Source organism: Oncorhynchus gorbuscha, linkage group LG15, assembly GCF_021184085.1.
Source record: "Oncorhynchus gorbuscha isolate QuinsamMale2020 ecotype Even-year linkage group LG15, OgorEven_v1.0, whole genome shotgun sequence".
NCBI classification, from domain to species: domain Eukaryota; kingdom Metazoa; phylum Chordata; class Actinopteri; order Salmoniformes; family Salmonidae; genus Oncorhynchus; species Oncorhynchus gorbuscha.
Genome location: NC_060187.1, coordinates 1,329,889 through 1,349,701, shown reverse-complemented (window position 1 = coordinate 1,349,701; position 19,813 = coordinate 1,329,889). Strand labels below are relative to the sequence as shown.

At 56.6% G+C, this 19,813-nt stretch overlaps 1 protein-coding gene across 1 annotated transcript in view; it reads right to left on the bottom strand.

Annotated features, from left to right (window-relative positions):
- herc2 (HECT and RLD domain containing E3 ubiquitin protein ligase 2) overlaps nt 1-19,813 on the bottom strand; it is a gene marked incomplete in the record, with an annotated part of 175,944 nt that overhangs the window by 5,848 nt on the left and 150,283 nt on the right. The window contains 9 exon segments of the mRNA XM_046299907.1: nt 2,288-2,443; nt 2,577-2,821; nt 3,372-3,530; nt 11,386-11,517; nt 11,609-11,716; nt 12,750-12,903; nt 13,660-13,851; nt 14,030-14,170; nt 19,238-19,409. Coding sequence (XP_046155863.1) covers nt 2,288-2,443; nt 2,577-2,821; nt 3,372-3,530; nt 11,386-11,517; nt 11,609-11,716; nt 12,750-12,903; nt 13,660-13,851; nt 14,030-14,170; nt 19,238-19,409 — 1,459 coding nt within the window.

Sequence of the window (19,813 nt, the reverse complement as noted above, 5' to 3'; positions counted from 1 at the left end):
AGGACCCCACCAGGACTCTACCAGGACCCCACCAGGACTCTACCAGGCCTCTACCAGGCCTCTACCAGGACCCCACCAGGACCCCACCAGGCCTCTACCGGTCTTTACCTTTCGGTCAGTGACAGCGAACAGGGTTTGCTCCTCCTATCAGCTGAAATAACCATTACTGGTCTCTACTGGTTTTTACCTTTCCATCAGCAGTGACAGCGAACAGGGTTTGCTCCCCTCCTATCAGCTGAACAGGTCTCAGAGTCGCCAGGGCCTCTGTGGGGGTGGGGACCTTGACCTTTGCCCCCTCAATGCCCCCTAGCTGACCCCGGTGGTTGTGACCCCAGCCGTAGATGGTCCCGGAGCCTCCTGCAGACAGCGTCCAGTCGTCAGGTCTCCTGTTCATCCATTGGACAAGCTGCTCGTCCTGCTCTCTCTTAAACAGGTCATGGCTCTCGTGGAGGACGTTCATCACCTCACAGTCAGCCATCAACTCACGGATCTTCTTCGTCACCTACAGAGGGGCAGAGCGGTTAGAGACAATGTCCAGATCAGAGGGGCAGCGCGGTTAGAGACAATGTCCAGATCAGAGTGGTTAGAGATAATGTCCAGATCAGAGTGGTTAGAGATAATGTCCAGATCAGAGGGGCAGAGTGGTTAGAGATAATGTCCAGATCAGAGGGGCAGAGTGGTTAGAGATAATGTCCAGATCAGAGTGGTTAGAGATAATGTCCAGATCAGAGGATCAGAGTGGTTAGAGATAATGTCCAGATCAGAGGGGCAGAGTGGTTAGAGATAATGTCCAGATCAGAGGGGCAGAGTGGTTAGAGACAATGTCCAGATCAGAGTGGTTAGAGATAATGTCCAGATCAGAGTGGTTAGAGATAATGTCCAGATCAGAGGGGCAGAGTGGTTAGAGATAATGTCCAGATCAGAGTGGTTAGAGATAATGTCCAGATCAGAGGGGCAGAGTGGTTAGAGATAATGTCCAGATCAGAGGGCCAGAGTGGTTAGAGATAATGTCCAGATCAGAGTGGTTAGAGATAATGTCCAGATCAGAGGATCAGAGTGGTTAGAGATAATGTCCAGATCAGAGTGGTTAGAGAATGTCCAGATCAGAGGGATAGAGTGGTTAGAGATAATGTCCAGATCAGAGGGGCAGAGTGGTTAGAGATAATGTCCAGATCAGAGGGGCAGAGTGGTTAGAGATAATGTCCAGATCAGAGGTCAGAGGGGCAGAGTGGTTAGAGATAATGTCCAGATTAGAGTGGTTAGAGATAATGTCCAGATCAGAGGATCAGAGGGGCAGAGTGGTTAGAGATAATGTCCAGATCAGAGGATCAGAGTGGTTAGAGATAATGTCCAGATCAGAGGGGCAGAGTGGTTAGAGATAATGTCCAGATCAGAGGGGCAGAGTGGTTAGAGATAATGTCCAGATCAGAGTGGTTAGAGATAATGTCCAGATCAGAGGGGCAGAGTGGTTAGAGATAATGTCCAGATCAGAGTGGTTAGAGATAATGTCCAGATCAGAGTGGTTAGAGATAATGTCCAGATCAGAGTGGTTAGAGATAATGTCCAGATCAGAGGGGCAGAGTGGTTAGAGACAATGTCCAGATCAGAGGGGTTAGAGATCATGTCCAGATCAGAGGGGCAGAGTGGTTAGAGATAATGTCCAGATCAGAGGATCAGAGTGGTTAGAGATAATGTCCAGATCAGAGGGGCAGAGTGGTTAGAGATAATGTCCAGATCAGAGGGGCAGAGTGGTTAGAGATAATGTCCAGATCAGAGTGGTTAGAGATAATGTCCAGATCAGAGTGGTTAGAGATAATGTCCAGATCAGACTATTATTAAAGGTTCTAAACGGGTTCAGCCCAACCGAGGACAGACTATTATTACGCTCTACGAGCTTCAGGACTCGTCGGTCCAGTTCTGTGAGCTTGTGTGGTCTACCACTTTGTGGCTGAGCAGTTGTTGCTCCTAGACGTTTCTACTTCACATTAACACCACTTGCAGTTGACCGGGGCAGCTCTAGCAGGACAGCAATTTGATGAACTGACTTGTTGGAAAGGTGGTATCCTATGACGGTGCCACGTTGAAAGTCACTGAGCTTTTCAGTAAGGCCGTTCTACTGCCAATGTTTGTCTATGGAGATCGCATGGCTGTGTTTTTGATTTAAATACACCTGTCAGCAATGGGTGTGGCTGAAATAGCCGAATCCACTCATTTGAAAGGGTGTCTACATACTTTTGTATATATATTGTATATTAACAGTAATGATGGCCTGTCTTGCCCAACCCACCTCATCCAGGAAGGGGCGTGGCTGAGGAGTCCTCTTATCCAGAGCGACAGCCACTCTGGATGCAGTACAGTACCGGCGGAACCACGCCCACTTATGGGTCTCAGCACAGCAGGGTAGGGTGTCCAACTCCAGGTCGCAGGCTAGAGCCACCAGCACCTAAAAACAAACAAACAGACTGATTCAAAATCGCAAAGACAAACTGGATCTGTAAATGGCACACATTCGTTACTCCTTCTCCTCGGCTGTCACTGGGAGAGCACAGGTACAGGTACAGGTTCTGTTAGCCTACCTTGAAGAAGGGGCTGTGCAGCAGCTGCTTTCCTCCCCTGACGATGGGATCCTCGTATTCATACTGCCTCTGAAGAGCCTCGGGAAGACCCTTCACCAGGGCGGCAAGCGCACTGCCTGTAAAACTCATGGAGCGAGACTCTCCTTCACTGTCCCCAAGCAGCCTGGTGATGTTGATGGACTGGCCGTACTCTGTGGTCAGCAGCTTACGGAGCCTCTGCAGAGCCCACATACGATGTCCTGCTGCTACAAGACAAATTATACATAGAACTTTACAACGACAGAGAGGAGACCGGGTCAGAACTACACAATGACAGAGAGGAGACCGGGTCAGAACTACAAATCGACAGAGAGGAGACCAGCTAGACTGTACTGCCGCAGCGAGACTGTACTGCCGCAGCGAGACTGTACTGCCGCAGCGAGACTGTACTGCCGCAGCGAGACTGTACTGCCGCAGCTAGACTGTACTGCCGCAGCGAGACTGTACTGCCGCAGCGAGACTGTACTGCCGCAGCGAGACTGTACTGCCGCAGCTAGACTGTACTGCCGCAGCTAGACTGTACTGCCGCAGCTAGACTGTACTGCCGCAGCTAGACTGTACTGCCGCAGCGAGACTGTACTGCCGCAGCGAGACTGTACTGCCGCAGCGAGACTGTACTGCCGCAGCTAGACTGTACTGCCGCAGCTAGACTGTACTGCCGCAGCTAGACTGTACTGCCGCAGCTAGACTGTACTGCCGCAGCTAGAGATATAGAGATGAGGCAGGTCCTATATGACACTGCCACGGTCCTCGTACCGAGGGCACTGAGCTGAGCGCAGGCAGCCAGGGAGGCCGCCAGGCGGGGAACGATACGCTTGTTGGAGGCCAAGTTGAGCCTGAAGTCCAGGAGGCAGGTCACCAGGTCCATGGAGGGACAGGACAGGATGCAGCGGTCAGACAGGAGGTCTTTGGGCCCTGGGGGACAGATACAGTCTGTTATACAGTATATGAACAAATAACTACAGACTATATCAGTGTGGTGGGGAGGCAGTGTGGTGGGAGGCAGTGTGTGTGGTGGGGAGGCAGTGTGGTGGGGAGGCAGTGTGTTATACAGTGGTGGGGAGGCAGTGTGTGTGGTGGGGAACTACAGTAGTGTGGTGGGAGGCAGTGTGGTGGGAGGCAGTGTGTGTGGTGGGAGGCAGTGTGGTGGGGAGGCAGTGTGTGGTGGGTGTGTGGTGGGAGGCAGTGTGGTGGGGAGGCAGTGTGTGTGGTGGGGAGGCAGTGTGTGTGGTGGGAGGCAGTGTGGTGGGAGGCAGTGTGGTGGGAGGCAGTGTGGTGGGGAGGCAGTGTGGTGGGGAGGCAGTGTGGTGGGGAGGCAGTGTGGTGGGGAGGCAGTGTGGTGGGAGGCAGTGTGGTGGGAGGCAGTGTGGTGGGAGGCAGTGTGGTGGGAGGCAGTGTGGTGGGGAGGCAGTGTGGTGGGAGGCAGTGTGGTGGGAGGCAGTGTGGTGGGAGGCAGTGTGGTGGGAGGCAGTGTGGTGGGAGGCAGTGTGGTGGGAGGCAGTGTGGTGGGAGGCAGTGTGGTGGGAGGCAGTGTGGTGGGAGGGTGTGGTGTGGTGGGAGGCAGTGTGGTGGGAGGCAGTGTGGTGGGAGGCAGTGTGGTGGGAGGCAGTGTGGTGGGAGGCAGTGTGGTGGGAGGCAGTGTGGTGGGGAGGCAGTGTGGTGGGAGGCAGTGTGGTGGGGGCAGTGTGTGTGGGGGAGGCAGTGTGTGTGGGAGGCAGTGTGGTGGGAGGCAGTGTGGTGGGAGGCAGTGTGTGTGGTGGGAGGCAGTGTGGTGGGAGGCAGTGTGTGTGTGGGAGGCAGTGTGGTGGGGGAGGCAGTGTGTGGTGGGAGGCAGTGTGTGTGTGGTGGGAGGCAGTGTGTGTGGTGGGAGGCAGTGTGTGTGGTGGGAGGCAGTGTGTGTGGTGGGAGGCAGTGTGTGTGGTGGGAGGCAGTGTGTGTGGTGGGAGGCAGTGTGTGTGGTGGGAGGCAGTGTGTGTGGTGGGAGGCAGTGTGTGGTGGGAGGCAGTGTGTGTGGTGGGAGGCAGTGTGTGTGGTGGGAGGCAGTGTGTGTGGTGGGAGGCAGTGTGTGTGGTGGGAGGCAGTGTGGTGGTGGGAGGCAGTGTGGTGGGAGGCAGTGTGGTGGGAGGCAGTGTGTGTGGTGGGGAGGCAGTGTGTGTGGTGGGAGGCAGTGTGGTGGGAGGCAGTGTGGTGGGGAGGCAGTGTGGTGGGAGGCAGTGTGTGTGGTGGGAGGCAGTGTGTGTGTGGTGGGAGGCAGTGTGGTGGTGGGAGGCAGTGTGGTGGGAGGCAGTGTGGTGGGGAGGCAGTGTGGTGGGAGGCAGTGTGGTGGGAGGCAGTGTGGTGGGAGGCAGTGTGGTGGGAGGCAGTGTGGTGGGAGGCAGTGTGGGAGGCAGTGGTGGGAGGCAGTGTGGTGGGAGGCAGTGTGGTGGGAGGCAGTGTGGTGGGGAGGCAGTGTGGTGGGAGGCAGTGTGGTGGGAGGCAGTGTGGTGGGAGGCAGTGTGGTGGGAGGCAGTGTGGTGGGAGGCAGTGTGGTGGGAGGCAGTGTGGTGGGAGGCAGTGTGTGGTGGGAGGCAGTGTGGGGAGGCAGTGTGTGGGGAGGCAGTGTGGTGGGAGGCAGTGTGGTGGGGAGGCAGTGTGGTGGGAGGCAGTGTGGTGTGGTGGGAGGCAGTGTGGTGGGAGGCAGTGTGTGTGGTGGGAGGCAGTGTGTGTGGTGGGGAGGCAGTGTGGTGGGAGGCAGTGTGTGTGGTGGGGAGGCAGTGTGTGTGGTGGGAGGCAGTGTGGTGGGAGGCAGTGTGTGTGGTGGGAGGCAGTGTGGTGGGAGGCAGTGTGTGTGGTGGGAGGCAGTGTGTGTGGTGGGAGGCAGTGTGTGTGGTGGGAGGCAGTGTGTGTGGTGGGAGGCAGTGTGTGTGGTGGGAGGCAGTGTGTGTGGTGGGAGGCAGTGTGTGTGGTGGGAGGCAGTGTGTGTGGTGGGAGGCAGTGTGTGGTGTGTGTGTGGTGGGAGGCAGTGTGTGTGGTGGGAGGCAGTGTGTGGTGGGAGGCAGTGTGTGTGGTGGGGAGGCAGTGTGTGTGGTGGGGAGGCAGTGTGTGTGGTGGGAGGCAGTGTGGTGGGAGGCAGTGTGTGTGGTGGGAGGCAGTGTGGTGGGGAGGCAGTGTGTGTGGTGGGAGGCAGTGTGGTGGGGAGGCAGTGTGTGTGGTGGGGAGGCAGTGTGTGTGGTGGGAGGCAGTGTGGTGGGAGGCAGTGTGGTGGGAGGCAGTGTGGTGGGGAGGCAGTGTGGTGGGGAGGCAGTGTGGTGGGAGGCAGTGTGGTGGGAGGCAGTGTGGTGGGAGGCAGTGGTGGGAGGCAGTGTGGTGGGGAGGCAGTGTGGTGGGAGGCAGTGTGGTGGGAGGCAGTGTGGTGGGAGGCAGTGTGGTGGGAGGCAGTGTGGTGGGAGGCAGTGTGGTGGGAGGCAGTGTGGTGGGAGGCAGTGTGGTGGGAGGCAGTGTGGTGGGAGGCAGTGTGGTGGGAGGCAGTGTGGTGGGAGGCAGTGTGGTGGGAGGCAGTGTGGTGGGAGGCAGTGTGTGTGGGAGGCAGTGTGTGTGGTGGGGAGGCAGTGTGTGTGGTGGGGAGGCAGTGTGGTGGGGAGGCAGTGTGTGTGGTGGGAGGCAGTGTGTGTGGTGGGAGGCAGTGTGGTGGGAGGCAGTGTGTGTGGTGGGGAGGCAGTGGTGGGGAGGCAGTGTGGTGGGAGGTGTGGTGGGAGGCAGTGTGTGGTGGGGAGGCAGTGTGTGTGGTGGGAGGCAGTGTGTGTGGTGGGAGGCAGTGTGTGTGGTGGGAGGCAGTGTGTGTGGTGGGAGGCAGTGTGTGTGGTGGGAGGCAGTGTGTGTGGTGGGAGGCAGTGTGTGTGGTGGGAGGCAGTGTGTGTGGTGGGAGGCAGTGTGTGTGGTGGGAGGCAGTGTGGTGGGAGGCAGTGTGTGTGGTGGGAGGCAGTGTGGTGGGGAGGCAGTGTGTGTGGTGGGAGGCAGTGTGTGTGGTGGGAGGCAGTGTGTGTGGTGGGAGGCAGTGTGTGTGGTGGGAGGCAGTGTGTGTGGTGGGAGGCAGTGTGTGTGGTGGGAGGCAGTGTGTGTGGTGGGAGGCAGTGTGGTGGGAGGCAGTGTGTGTGGTGGGAGGCAGTGTGGTGGGGAGGCAGTGTGTGTGGTGGGAGGCAGTGTGGTGGGGAGGCAGTGTGTGTGGTGGGGAGGCAGTGTGTGTGGTGGGAGGCAGTGTGGTGGGAGGCAGTGTGGTGGGAGGCAGTGTGGTGGGAGGCAGTGTGGTGGGAGGCAGTGTGGTGGGAGGCAGTGTGGTGGGAGGCAGTGTGGTGGGAGGCAGTGTGGTGGGAGGCAGTGTGGTGGGGAGGCAGTGTGGTGGGAGGCAGTGTGGTGGGAGGCAGTGTGGTGGGAGGCAGTGTGGTGGGAGGCAGTGTGGTGGGGAGGCAGTGTGGTGGGAGGCAGTGTGGTGGGAGGCAGTGTGGTGGGGAGGCAGTGTGGTGGGAGGCAGTGTGGTGGGAGGCAGTGTGGTGGGAGGCAGTGTGGTGGGAGGCAGTGTGGTGGGAGGCAGTGTGGTGGGAGGCAGTGTGGTGGGAGGCAGTGTGGTGGGAGGCAGTGTGGTGGGAGGCAGTGTGGTGGGAGGCAGTGTGTGTGGTGGGGAGGCAGTGTGTGTGGTGGGGAGGCAGTGTGGTGGGGAGGCAGTGTGTGTGGTGGGGAGGCAGTGTGTGTGGTGGGAGGCAGTGTGGTGGGAGGCAGTGTGTGTGTGGTGGGGGCAGTGTGTGTGGTGGGAGGCAGTGTGGTGGGAGGCAGTGTGTGTGGTGGGGAGGCAGTGTGTGTGGTGGGAGGCAGTGTGTGTGGTGGGAGGCAGTGTGTGTGGTGGGAGGCAGTGTGTGTGGTGGGAGGCAGTGTGTGTGGTGGGAGGCAGTGTGTGTGGTGGGAGGCAGTGTGTGTGGTGGGAGGCAGTGTGTGTGGTGGGAGGCAGTGTGTGTGGTGGGAGGCAGTGTGTGTGGTGGGAGGCAGTGTGTGTGTGTGGTGGGAGGCAGTGTGTGTGGTGGGAGGCAGTGTGTGTGGTGGGAGGCAGTGTGTGTGGTGGGAGGCAGTGTGTGTGGTGGGAGGTGTGGTGTGTGTGGTGGGAGGCAGTGTGTGTGGTGGGAGGCAGTGTGTGTGGTGGGAGGCAGTGTGTGTGGTGGGAGGCAGTGTGTGTGGTGGGAGGCAGTGTGTGTGTGGTGGGAGGCAGTGTGTGTGGTGGGAGGCAGTGTGTGGTGGGAGGCAGTGTGTGTGGTGGGAGGCAGTGTGGTGGGAGGCAGTGTGGTGGGAGGCAGTGTGGTGGTGGGAGGCAGTGTGGTGGGAGGCAGTGTGTGTGGTGGGAGGCAGTGTGGTGGGAGGCAGTGTGTGTGGTGGGAGGCAGTGTGGTGGGAGGCAGTGGTGGGAGGCAGTGGGGGGAGGCAGTGTGGTGGGGGAGGCAGTGTGGTGGGAGGCAGTGTGTGTGGTGGGAGGCAGTGTGTGTGGTGGGAGGCAGTGTGTGTGGTGGGAGGCAGTGTGTGTGGTGGGAGGCAGTGTGTGTGGTGGGGAGGCAGTGTGGTGGGGAGGCAGTGTGGTGGGGAGGCAGTGTGTGGGTCATACCAGCAGCAGGCCAGTGTGTGGGTCATACCAGCAGCAGGCATGGTAGACAGGGTCATACCAGCAGACAGGGTGTGTGGGTCATACCAGCAGCAGGCATGATAGGGTAGACAGTGTGTGGGTCATACCAGCAGCAGGCATGATAGGGTAGACAGTGTGTGGGTCATACCAGCAGCAGGCATGATAGGGTAGACAGTGTGTGGGTCATACCAGCAGCAGGCATGATAGGGTAGACAGTGTGTGGGTCATACCAGCAGCAGGCATGATAGGGTAGACAGTGTGTGGGTCATACCAGCAGCAGGCATGATAGGGTAGACAGTGTGGGTCATACCAGCAGCAGGCATGATAGAGGGTCATACCAGCAGACATGATAGGGTAGACAGTGTGGGTCATACCAGCAGCAGGCATGATAGACAGTGTGTGGGTCATACCAGCAGCAGGCATGATAGGGTAGACAGTGTGTGGGTCATACCAGCAGCAGGCATGATAGGGTCAGTGTGTGGGTCATACCAGCAGCAGGCATGATAGGGTAGACAGTGTGTGGGTCATACCAGCAGCAGGCATGATAGGGTAGACAGTGTGTGGGTCATACCAGCAGCAGGCATGATAGGGTAGACAGTGTGTGGGTCATACCAGCAGCAGGCATGATAGGGTAGACAGTGTGTGGGTCATACCAGCAGCAGGCATGATAGGGTAGACAGTGTGTGGGTCATACCAGCAGCAGGCATGATAGGGTAGACAGTGTGTGGGTCATACCAGCAGCAGGCATGATAGGGTAGACAGTGTGTGGGTCATACCAGCAGCAGGCATGATAGGGTAGACAGTGTGTGGGTCATACCAGCAGCAGGCATGATAGGGTAGACAGTGTGTGGGTCATACCAGCAGCAGGCATGATAGGGTAGACAGTGTGTGGGTCATACCAGCAGCAGGCATGATAGGGTAGACAGTGTGTGGGTCATACCAGCAGCAGGCATGATAGGGTAGACAGTGTGTGGGTCATACCAGCAGCAGGCATGATAGGGTAGACAGTGTGTGGGTCATACCAGCAGCAGGCATGATAGGGTAGACAGTGTGTGGGTCATACCAGCAGCAGGCATGATAGGGTAGACAGTGTGTGGGTCATACCAGCAGCAGGCATGATAGGGTAGACAGGTCATACCAGCAGCAGGCATGATAGGGAGACAGTGTGTGGGTCATACCAGCAGCAGGCATGATAGGGTAGACAGTGTGTGGGTCATACCAGCAGCAGGCATGATAGGGTAGACAGTGTGGGTCATACCAGCAGCAGGCATGATAGGGTAGACAGTGTGTGGGTCATACCAGCAGCAGGCATGATAGGGTAGACAGTGTGTGGGTCATACCAGCAGCAGGCATGATAGGGTAGAGGCAGTAGGGTAGACAGTGTGTGGGTCATACCACCAGGCAGCAGGCAGCAGCAGGCATGATAGGGTAGGCAGTGTGTGGGTCATACCAGCAGCAGGCATGATAGGGTAGACAGTGTGTGGGTCATACCAGCAGCAGGCATGATAGGGTAGACAGTGTGTGGGTCATACCAGCAGCAGGCATGATAGGGTAGACAGTGTGTGGGTCATACCAGCAGCAGGCATGATAGGGTAGACAGTGTGTGGGTCATACCAGCAGCAGGCATGATACCAGCAGCAGGCATGATGTAGACAGTGTGGGTCATACCAGCAGCAGGCATGATAGGGTAGACAGTGTGTGGGTCATACCAGCACAGGCAGTGTGTGGGCAGCAGGCATGATAGGGTAGACAGTGTGTGGGTCATACCAGCAGCAGGCATGATAGGGTAGACAGTGTGTGGGTCATACCAGCAGCAGGCATGATAGGGTAGACAGTGTGTGGGTCATACCAGCAGCAGGCAGACAGTCATACCAGGCATGATAGGGTAGACAGTGTGTGGGTCATACCAGCAGCAGGCATGATAGGGTAGACAGTGTGTGGGTCATACCAGCAGCAGGCATGATAGGGTAGACAGTGTGTGGGTCATACCAGCAGGCAGGCATGGGTCATACCAGCAGCAGGCATGATAGGGTAGACAGTGTGTGGGTCATACCAGCAGCAGGCATGATAGGGTAGACAGTGTGTGGGTCATACCAGCAGCAGGCATGATAGGGTAGACAGTGTGTGGGTCATACCAGCAGCAGGCATGATAGGGTAGACAGTGTGTGGGTCATACCAGCAGCAGGCATGATAGGGTAGACAGTGTGTGGGTCATACCAGCAGCAGGCATGTCATACCAGCAGCAGGCATGATAGGGTAGACAGTGTGTGGGTCATACCAGCAGCAGGCATGATAGGGTAGACAGTGTGTGGGTCATACCAGCAGCAGGCATGATAGGGTAGACAGTGTGTGGGTCATACCAGCAGCAGGCATGATAGGGTAGACAGTGTGTGGGTCATACCAGCAGCAGGCATGATAGGGTAGACAGTGTGTGGGTCATACCAGCAGCAGGCATGATAGGGTAGACAGTGTGTGGGTCATACCAGCAGCAGGCATGATAGGGTAGACAGTGTGTGGGTCATACCAGCAGCAGGCATGATACAGTGTGTGGGTCATACCAGCAGCAGGCATGATAGGGTAGACAGTGTGTGGGTCATACCAGCAGCAGGCATGATAGGGTAGACAGTGTGTGGGTCATACCAGCAGCAGGCATGATAGGGTAGACAGTGTGTGGGTCATACCAGCAGCAGGCATGATAGGGTAGACAGTGTGTGGGTCATACCAGCAGCAGGCATGATAGGGTAGACAGTGTGTGGGTCATACCCAGGCAGCAGGCATGATAGGGTAGACAGTGTGTGGGTCATACCAGCAGCAGGCATGATAGGGTAGACAGTGTGTGGGTCATACCAGCAGCAGGCATGATAGGGTAGACAGTGTGTGGGTCACCTGATCGGACAGCAGTCATGATAGGGCCAGTGTGTGGGTCATACCAGCAGCATGATGGGCATGATAGGGTAGACAAGTGTGTGGGTCATACCAGCAGCAGGCATGAGGGTAGGGTGGGTCATACCAGCAGCAGGCATGATAGGGTAGACAGTGTGTGGGTCATACCAGCAGCAGGCATGATAGGGTAGACAGTGTGTGGGTCATACCAGCAGCAGGCATGATAGGGTAGACAGTGTGTGGGTCATACCAGCAGCAGGCATGATAGGGTAGACAGTGAAGCGCCAACCCCATCCATTGACTGAGCCATCGCTGGTAAACTTCCACTTCAACTCATCGGCTGGGATCCTCAACTCACTGGACCAGTCCGACCACTCACGACCTGAGGAGGGACACACCATGAAGACAACTGGCCGGAAACAAAACCCCTCGAACATAGAATGAAGTGTTGGGGGGGTGTGGCTTGTGGTCACCTGATCGGACTGAGATGATCCTATTGGCTCCATCCATGATGGTGAGAGGGTCATGACGTCTTTCTGCAGAACACTGCCGGTCAAACTCCACCCTCAGTCCCTCCGCACCTACAACACAGAGACTCCACCCTCAGTCCCTCCGCACCTACAACACAGAGACTCCACCCTCAGTCCCTCCGCACCTACAACACAGAGACTCCACCCTCAGTCCCTCCGCACCTACAACACAGAGACTCCACCCTCAGTTCCTCTGTCTACAACACAGAGACTCCACCCTCAGTCCCTCCGCACCTACAACACAGAGACTCCACCCTCAGTCCCTCCGCACCTACAACACAGAGACTCCACCCTCAGTCCCTCCGCACCTACAACACAGAGACTCCACCCTCAGTCCCTCCGCACCTACAACACAGAGACTCCACCCTCAGTCCCTCCGCACCTACAACACAGAGACTCCACCCTCAGTCCCTCCGCACCTACAACACAGAGACTCCACCCTCAGTCCCTCCGCACCTACAACACAGAGACTCCACCCTCAGTCCCTCCGCACCTACAACACAGAGACTCCACCCTCAGTCCCTCCGCACCTACAACACAGAGACTCCACCCTCAGTTCCTCTGTCTACAACAGAGACTCCACCCTCAGTTCCTCTGTCTACAACAGAGACTCCACCCTCAGTTCCTCTGTCTACAACAGAGAGACTCCACCCTCAGACCCTCCGCACCTACAACAGAGACTCCACCCTCAGTCCCTCCGCACCTACAACACAGAGACTCCACCCTCAGTCCCTCCGCACCTACAACACAGAGACTCCACCCTCAGTTCCTCTGTCTACAACACAGAGACTCCACCCTCAGTTCCTCTGTCTACAACACAGAGACTCCACCCTCAGTTCCTCTGTCTACAACACAGAGACTCCACCCTCAGTTCCTCTGTCTACAACACAGAGACTCCACCCTCAGTTCCTCTGTCTACAACACAGAGACTCCACCCTCAGGTCCTCTGTCTACAACACAGAGACTCCACCCTCAGGTCCTCTGTCTACAACACAGAGACTCCACCCTCAGGTCCTCTGTCTACAACACAGAGACTCCACCCTCAGGTCCTCTGTCTGCCAGTGCATTGTATTTAAAATGTTACCAGGTATCTTGACTGTGCCGCTGGTAGAGGTGTCGTCTGTATAGGGATGACTGCTCTCCACCACCACCGGCTGAGAGGACAGACGACCGCTCTGAGAGTCCGTGGCCACGTCTTCTAACTCAGTGACACACAGTTCCAGGAGCGTGTCTGCAACCTGTAACACAGGGACAGGGGACGGGGACAGAGACAGGGACAGAGGACAGGGACAGAGAGAGGGGACAGGGACAGGGGACAGGGAGAGAGACAGGGACAGACAGACATTTTCAATATACAACTGTTCAAATCAACCATCAAATACACTTTTCAAAAGGCACTGGAAATACAAAACATGAAAGAGCAACTGTGGGTAAGCAATGGCTGAGTGTCTGTCTGTATTAGAGCTGCGCGTCTGTCTGTATTAGAGCTGCGCGTCTGTCTGTATTAGAGCTGCGCGTCTGTCTGTATTAGAGCTGCGCGTCTGTCTGTATTAGAGCTGCGCGTCTGTCTGTATTAGAGCTGCGCGTCTGTCTGTATTAGAGCTGCGCGTCTGTCTGTATTAGAGCTGCGCGTCTGTCTGTATTAGAGCTGCGCGTCTGTCTGTATTAGAGCTGCGCGTCTGTCTGTATTAGAGCTGCGTGTCTGTCTGTATTAGAGCTGCGTGTCTGTCTGTATTAGAGCTGCGTGTCTGTCTGTATTAGAGCTGCGTGTCTGTCTGTATTAGAGCTGCGTGTCTGTCTGTATTAGAGCTGCGTGTCTGTCTGTATTAGAGCTGTGTGTCTGTCTGTATTAGAGCTGTGTGTCTGTCTGTATTAGAGCTGTGTGGTACGGACACAGATCTATATATAGATCTATATATAGATCTATCTATAGTGTGTCCGTCTGTGTGCCTGCGCGTGTCCTGCCGTGCCTACTATGCATTCGTGTACTCTACCTGTGGGTAGGCAGTCCCCATCCCAGACAGCACAGCAGACAGCACCTCCTTGCCCTTCTCCCCCGAGCGGACAGACACCGCCAGCTTCAGCAGGTCCACCATCACCCTGGTATCATCAGGTACCAGCAGACTGGTGAACTCGTCCAGGTACTGAGGTTCTGGAGCCCCGGTCTTATTCTGACACTCTGAGTCCTGGAAGAGAACCACAAGAATAACAGCACCGCACCGCTAGGGTTATAGGTTCCATTACTGATGGAACCAAACACTCACCGTACCATAAAGACAAGAAGATGAGACCTCTAATAGCAGCATCGAACCAGGGTTAGAGAGAGGTGGGCCAGTCACTGGGAGGGGAGAGGGTAGAGCTCACCTCTTTAGTTTTGGTCATGGTCTCTGCGATGATGCTCGCGGCTCCGGGGTCGTCCGTGACCGGGATGAAAGGTCGAGAGGAAGCAGCAGTAGACGGGGTCACAGCTGACGAGGGGGTGACAGCATCCTCTGAGGAGGTCACCTGGTGACAGAAAGACCAGATGTATCTAATCAGCCATCCAATCCTCTGAGGTCTTCTTGACGAGCCAATCCTCTGAGGTCTTCTACATTGGGGATAAATAAAGTCCCCGGGGTTTGAAGTTAAGGGGTAGGGACTCCTAACTAGGGGTCGCGACACAATGTGGTGGGTCGACGATTTGAAAATGGGGTCGCAAGAGAAACTCAAAATAAATAAAAAAGTAATTAAAAATGAAACGTTTTGAGTCTTGAGTCGATAAGTATTCAACCCCTTTGTAAAAGCCTAAATAAGTTCAGATGTTAAAATGTGCTTAACAAGTCACATAATACAATATATGACCAAAAGTTGACCATTTCATTCCAAAATCATGGTATTAATATGGAATTGGTCCCCCCCCTTTGCTGCTAGAACAGCCTCCACTCTTCTGGCTTTCCACTAGATGTTGGAACATTGCTGCTATAACAGCCTCCACTCTTCTGGGAAGGCTTTCCACTAGATGTTGGAACATTGCTGCTATAACAGCCTCCACTCTTCTGGGAAGGCTTTCCACTAGATGTGGGAACATTGCTGCTATAACAGCCTCCACTCTTCTGGGAAGGCGTTCCACTAGATGTTGGAACATTGCTGCTATAACAGCCTCCACTTGTCTGGGAAGGCTTTCCACTAGATGTTGGAACATTGCTGCTATAACAGCCTCCACTCTTCTGGGAAGGCGTTCCACTAGATGTTGGAACATTGCTGCTATAACAGCCTCCACTCTTCTGGGAAGGCTTGACTGGCCTGCACAGAGGTCAGGGCTCTGTGCAGGCCAGTCAAGCTCTTCCACACCGATCATGACAAACCAGTCATCCTGAAACAGGAACGGGCCTGCCACAAAGTTGGAAGTACAGAATTGTCTAGAATGTCATTGTATGCTGTAGTGTTAAGATTTCCCTTCACTGGAACTAAGAGCGCCGAACTATGAAAAACATCCGCAATTCCATTATTCCTCATCCACCAAACTTTACAATTGGCATTATGCATTGGGGCAGGTAGCGTTCTCCTGGCATCCCCCAAACCCAGATTCATCAGTCGGACTGCCAGATGGTAAAGCGTGATTCATCACTCCAGAGACAGCGTTTCCACTTCCTGAAGCTCCCGACAAACAGTTCTTGTACCGACGTTGCCTCCAGAGGCAGTTTAGAACCTGGAGTGTTGCAACCGAGGACTAGAAACATCTTGGTCGATGAGAGTCAGATGTTCTTTTTACGTGTATTTTTTCATGTAGAGACGCACCCTATGTGTTAAAAAAATCAACTACACTGTATGTACTGAGCTGGTCTGATTCTTTAAGCACTGAGATTAAAAATGAAGACACGCAAATTACTAAAGAGGGATCCAGAGATCAAGATAGCCTAACCAGAAGAAATAAACCTGTTCCTGACCCGTCTCCTCCTTCTGCCACTGGCCTTCGCAGGTGCTGTTGTTATGCTCCTGAAGTTAATGGTCAGAGGTCAGAGGTCAGCGGCTAGGTCAGAGGTCAGGCTAGCGGCAGTCCAAAAAAAGTTTTAGGAACTCCTGGGGAAGGGGTTAGGGACTAGGGGGTTAGGGTGCTAGGGGATAGGGACTAGGGGTTAGGGACTAGGGGTTAGGGACTAGGGGGTTAGGGACTAGTGGGTTAGGGACTAGTGGGTTAGGGACTAGTGGGTTAGGGACTAGGGGTTAGGGACTAGGGGTTAGGGACTAGGGGTTAGGGACTAGTGGGATAGGGACTAGGGGTTAGGGACTAGTGGGTTAGGGACTAGTGGGTTAGGGACTAGTGGGTTAGGGACTAGTGGGTTAGGGACTAGGGGTTAGGGACTAGTGGGTTAGGGACTAGTGGGTTAGGGACTAGTGGGTTAGGGACTAGGGGTTAGGGACTAGTGGGTTAGGGACTAGTGGGTCGGGACTAGGGGGTTAGGGACTAGGGGTTAGGGACTAGTGGGTTAGGGACTAGTGGGTTAGGGACTAGTGGGTTAGGGACTAGTGGGTTAGGGACTAGGGGTTAGGGACTAGGGGTTAGGGACTAGGGGGTTAGGGACTAGTGGGTTAGGGACTAGTGGGTTAGGGACTAGTGGGTTAGGGACTAGGGGTTAGGGACTAGTGGGTTAGGGACTAGGGGTTAGGGACTAGGGGGTTAGGGACTAGGGGTTAGGGACTAGTGGGTTAGGGACTAGTGGGTTAGGGACTAGGGGGTTAGGGACTAGAGGGTTAGGGACTAGGGGGTTAGGGACTAGGGGTTAGGGACTAGTGGGTTAGGGACTAGTGGGTTAGGGACTAGTGGGTAGGGACTAGGGGGTTAGGGACTAGTGGGTTAGGGACTAGTGGGTTAGGGACTAGGGGGTTAGGGACTAGGGGGTTAGGGACTCGGGGGGTTAGGGACTAGGGGTTAGGGACTAGGGGGTTAGGGACTAGTGGGATAGGGACTAGTGGGTTAGGGACTAGTGGGATAGGGACTAGTGGGATAGGGACTAGTGATGGGTTAGGGACTAGTGGGTTAGGGACTAGTGGGTTAGGGACTAGTGGGTTAGGGACTAGGGGTTAGGGACTAGGGGTTAGGGACTAGGGGTTAGGGACTAGGGGTTAGGGACTAGGGGTTAGGGACTAGTGGGTCGGGACTAGGGGGTTAGGGACTAGTGGGTCGGGACTAGGGGTTAGGGACTAGTGGGTCGGGACTAGGGGTTAGGGACTAGTGGGTCGGGACTAGGGGGTTAGGGACTAGTGGGTCGGGACTAGTGGGTCGGGACTAGGGGTTAGGGACTAGGGGGTTAGGGACTAGTGGGTTAGGGACTAGGGGGTTAGGGACTAGTGGGTTAGGGACTAGGGGGTTAGGGACTAGTGGGTTAGGGACTAGGGGGTTAGGGACTAGTGGGTCGGGACTAGTGGGTCAGGACTAGTGGGTCGGGACTAGGGGGATAGGGACTAGGGGGTTAGGGACTAGGGGGTTAGGGACTAGGGGTTAGGGACTAGTGGGTTAGGGACTAGTGGGTTAGGGACTAGGGGGTTAGGGACTAGTGGGTCGGGACTAGTGGGTCGGGACTAGGGGGATAGGGACTAGTGGGTTAGGGACTAGTGGGTTAGGGACTAGGGGGTTAGGGACTAGTGGGTTAGGGACTAGGGGTTAGGGACTAGTGGGACTAGGGGGGACTAGGGGGATAGGGACTAGGGGTTAGGGACTAGGGGGTTAGGGACTAGGGGGTTAGGGACTAGGGGTTAGGGACTAGTGGGTTAGGGACTAGTGGGTTAGGGACTAGGGGTTAGGGACTAGGGGTTAGGGACTAGGGGTTAGGGACTAGTGGGTCGGGACTAGGGGGTTAGGGACTAGGGGGTTAGGGACTAGGGGGTTAGGGACTAGGGGGTTAGGGACTAGTGGGTAGGGACTAGTGGGTTAGGGACTAGTGGGTCGGGGCTCGGGGTTAGGGACTAGTGGGTTAGGGACTAGTGGGTCGGGGTTCGGGGGTTAGGGACTAGTGGGTCGGGGCTAGTGGGTTAGGGACTAGTGGGTCGGGGCTAGTGGGATAGGGACTAGTGGGTCGGGGCTAGTGGGTTAGGGACTAGTGGGTCGGGACTAGGGAGTCGGGGCTAGGGAGTAAGGGCTAGGGAGGCGGGGCTAGGGAGGCGGGGCTAGGGAGTGGATAGTAGTGGGTCGGGGCTAGGGAGTCGGGGCTAGAGAGTCGGGGCTAGAGAGTCGGGGCTAGGGGTGCCGGGGCTAGGGAGTCGGGGCTAGGGAGTCGGGGCTAGGGAGTCGGGGCTAGGGAGTCGGGGCTAGGGAGTCGGGGCTAGGGAGTCGGGGCTAGGGTGTCAGGGCTAGGGAGTGGATAGTAGTGGGTCGGGGCTAGGGAGTGGATAGTAGTGGGTCGGGGCTAGGGAGTCGGGGCTAGAGAGTCGGGGCTAGGGAGTCGGGGCTAGAGAGTCGGGGCTAGAGAGTCGGGGCTAGGGGGCGGGGCTAGGGTGTCGGGGCTAAGGAGTGGATAGTAGTGAGTCGGGGCTAGGGAGTGGATAGTAGTGGGTCGGGGCTAGGGAGTCGGGGCTAGGGAGTCGGGGCTAGGGAGTCGGGGCTAGAGAGTCGGGGCTAGAGAGTCGGGGCTAGGGTGTCAGGGCTAGGGTGTCGGGGCTAGGGTGTCGGGGCTAGGGTGTCAGGGCTAGGGTGTCGGGGCTAGGGTGTCGGGGCTAGGGTGTCGGGGCTAGGGTGTCGGGGCTAGGGAGTGGATAGTAGTGAGTCGGGGCTAGGGAGTGGATAGTAGTGGGTCGGGGCTAGAGAGTCGGGGCTAGGGAGTCGGGGCTAGGGAGTCGGGGCTAGGGAGTCGGGGCTAGGGAGTCGGGGCTAGGGAGTCGGGGCTAGGGAGTCGGGGCTAGGGAGTCGGGGCTAGGGAGTCGGGGCTAGGGAGTCGGGGCTGGGGAGTCGGGGCTAGGGTGTCGGGGCTAGGGAGTGGATAGTAGTGAGTCGGGGCTAGGGAGTGGATAGTAGTGGGTCGGGGCTAGGGAGTCGGGGCTAGGGAGTCGGGGCTAGGGAGTCGGGGCTAGGGAGTCGGGGCTAGGGAGTCGGGGCTAGGGAGTGGATAGTAGGGAGTCGGGGCTAGGGAGTCGGGGCTAGGGCGTCGGGGCTAGGGAGTGGATAGTAGTGGGTCGGGGCTAGGGAGTTGGGGTTCGGGAGTCTGGGCTAGGGAGTCGGGGCTAGGGAGTCGGGGCTAGGGAGTAGAGAGTAGTGGGTCAGGGCTAGGGAGTCAGGGCTAGGGAGTCGGGACTAGGGAGTAGTGGGTCGGGGCTAGGGAGTAGTGGGTCGGGGCTAGGCAGTGGAGGCAAGGGTTCCTCTTCTCTCCATTCTTGTCTGTCTGCTAGGGGTTAGGGACTAGGGGGTAGGGACAAGGGGATAGGGACTAGGGGGTAGGGGTTAGGGACTAGGGGTTGGGGACTAGGGGTTAGTGTTCCTCACCTCTCCATTCTTGTCTGTCTGCTAGGGGTTAGGGACTAGGGGGTAGGGACAAGGGGATAGGGACTAGGGGGTAGGGGTTAGGGACTAGGGGTTGGGGACTAGGGGTTAGTGTTCCTCACCTCTCCATTCTTGTCTGTCTGCCAGGGGTTAGGGCTGACCCTCTCCTCCACCTCTGTGGGAACAGGGGGTCCCTCTGACTCAGAGGGGCTGGATGCTGAGGAGGAGTCAGGGGGGGGGCACTCCATGGGGACCATCATACAAGCTGGCATCAGGGCACCAACCACAGCATCCCTGACATCACCAATACAACACACATTAAGTCAGGGCACCAATCACAGCATCCCCGACGTCACCAATACAACACACATTAAATCAGGGCACCAATCAGGAGTCTGACCTGGTATACATGATCTGTAGGGCTGAGAGGAGTCTTACCTGGCATACATGATCTGTAGGGCTGAGAGGAGTCTTACCTGGCATACATGATCTGTAGGGCTGAGAGGAGTCTGACCTGGTATACATGATCTGTAGGGCTGAGAGGAGTCTTACCTGGCATACATGATCTGTAGGGCTGAGAGGAGTCTTACCTGGCATACATGATCTGTAGGGCTGAGAGGAGTCTGACCTGGTATACATGATCTGTAGGGCTGAGAGGAGTCTTACCTGGCATACATGATCTGTAGGGCTGAGAGGAG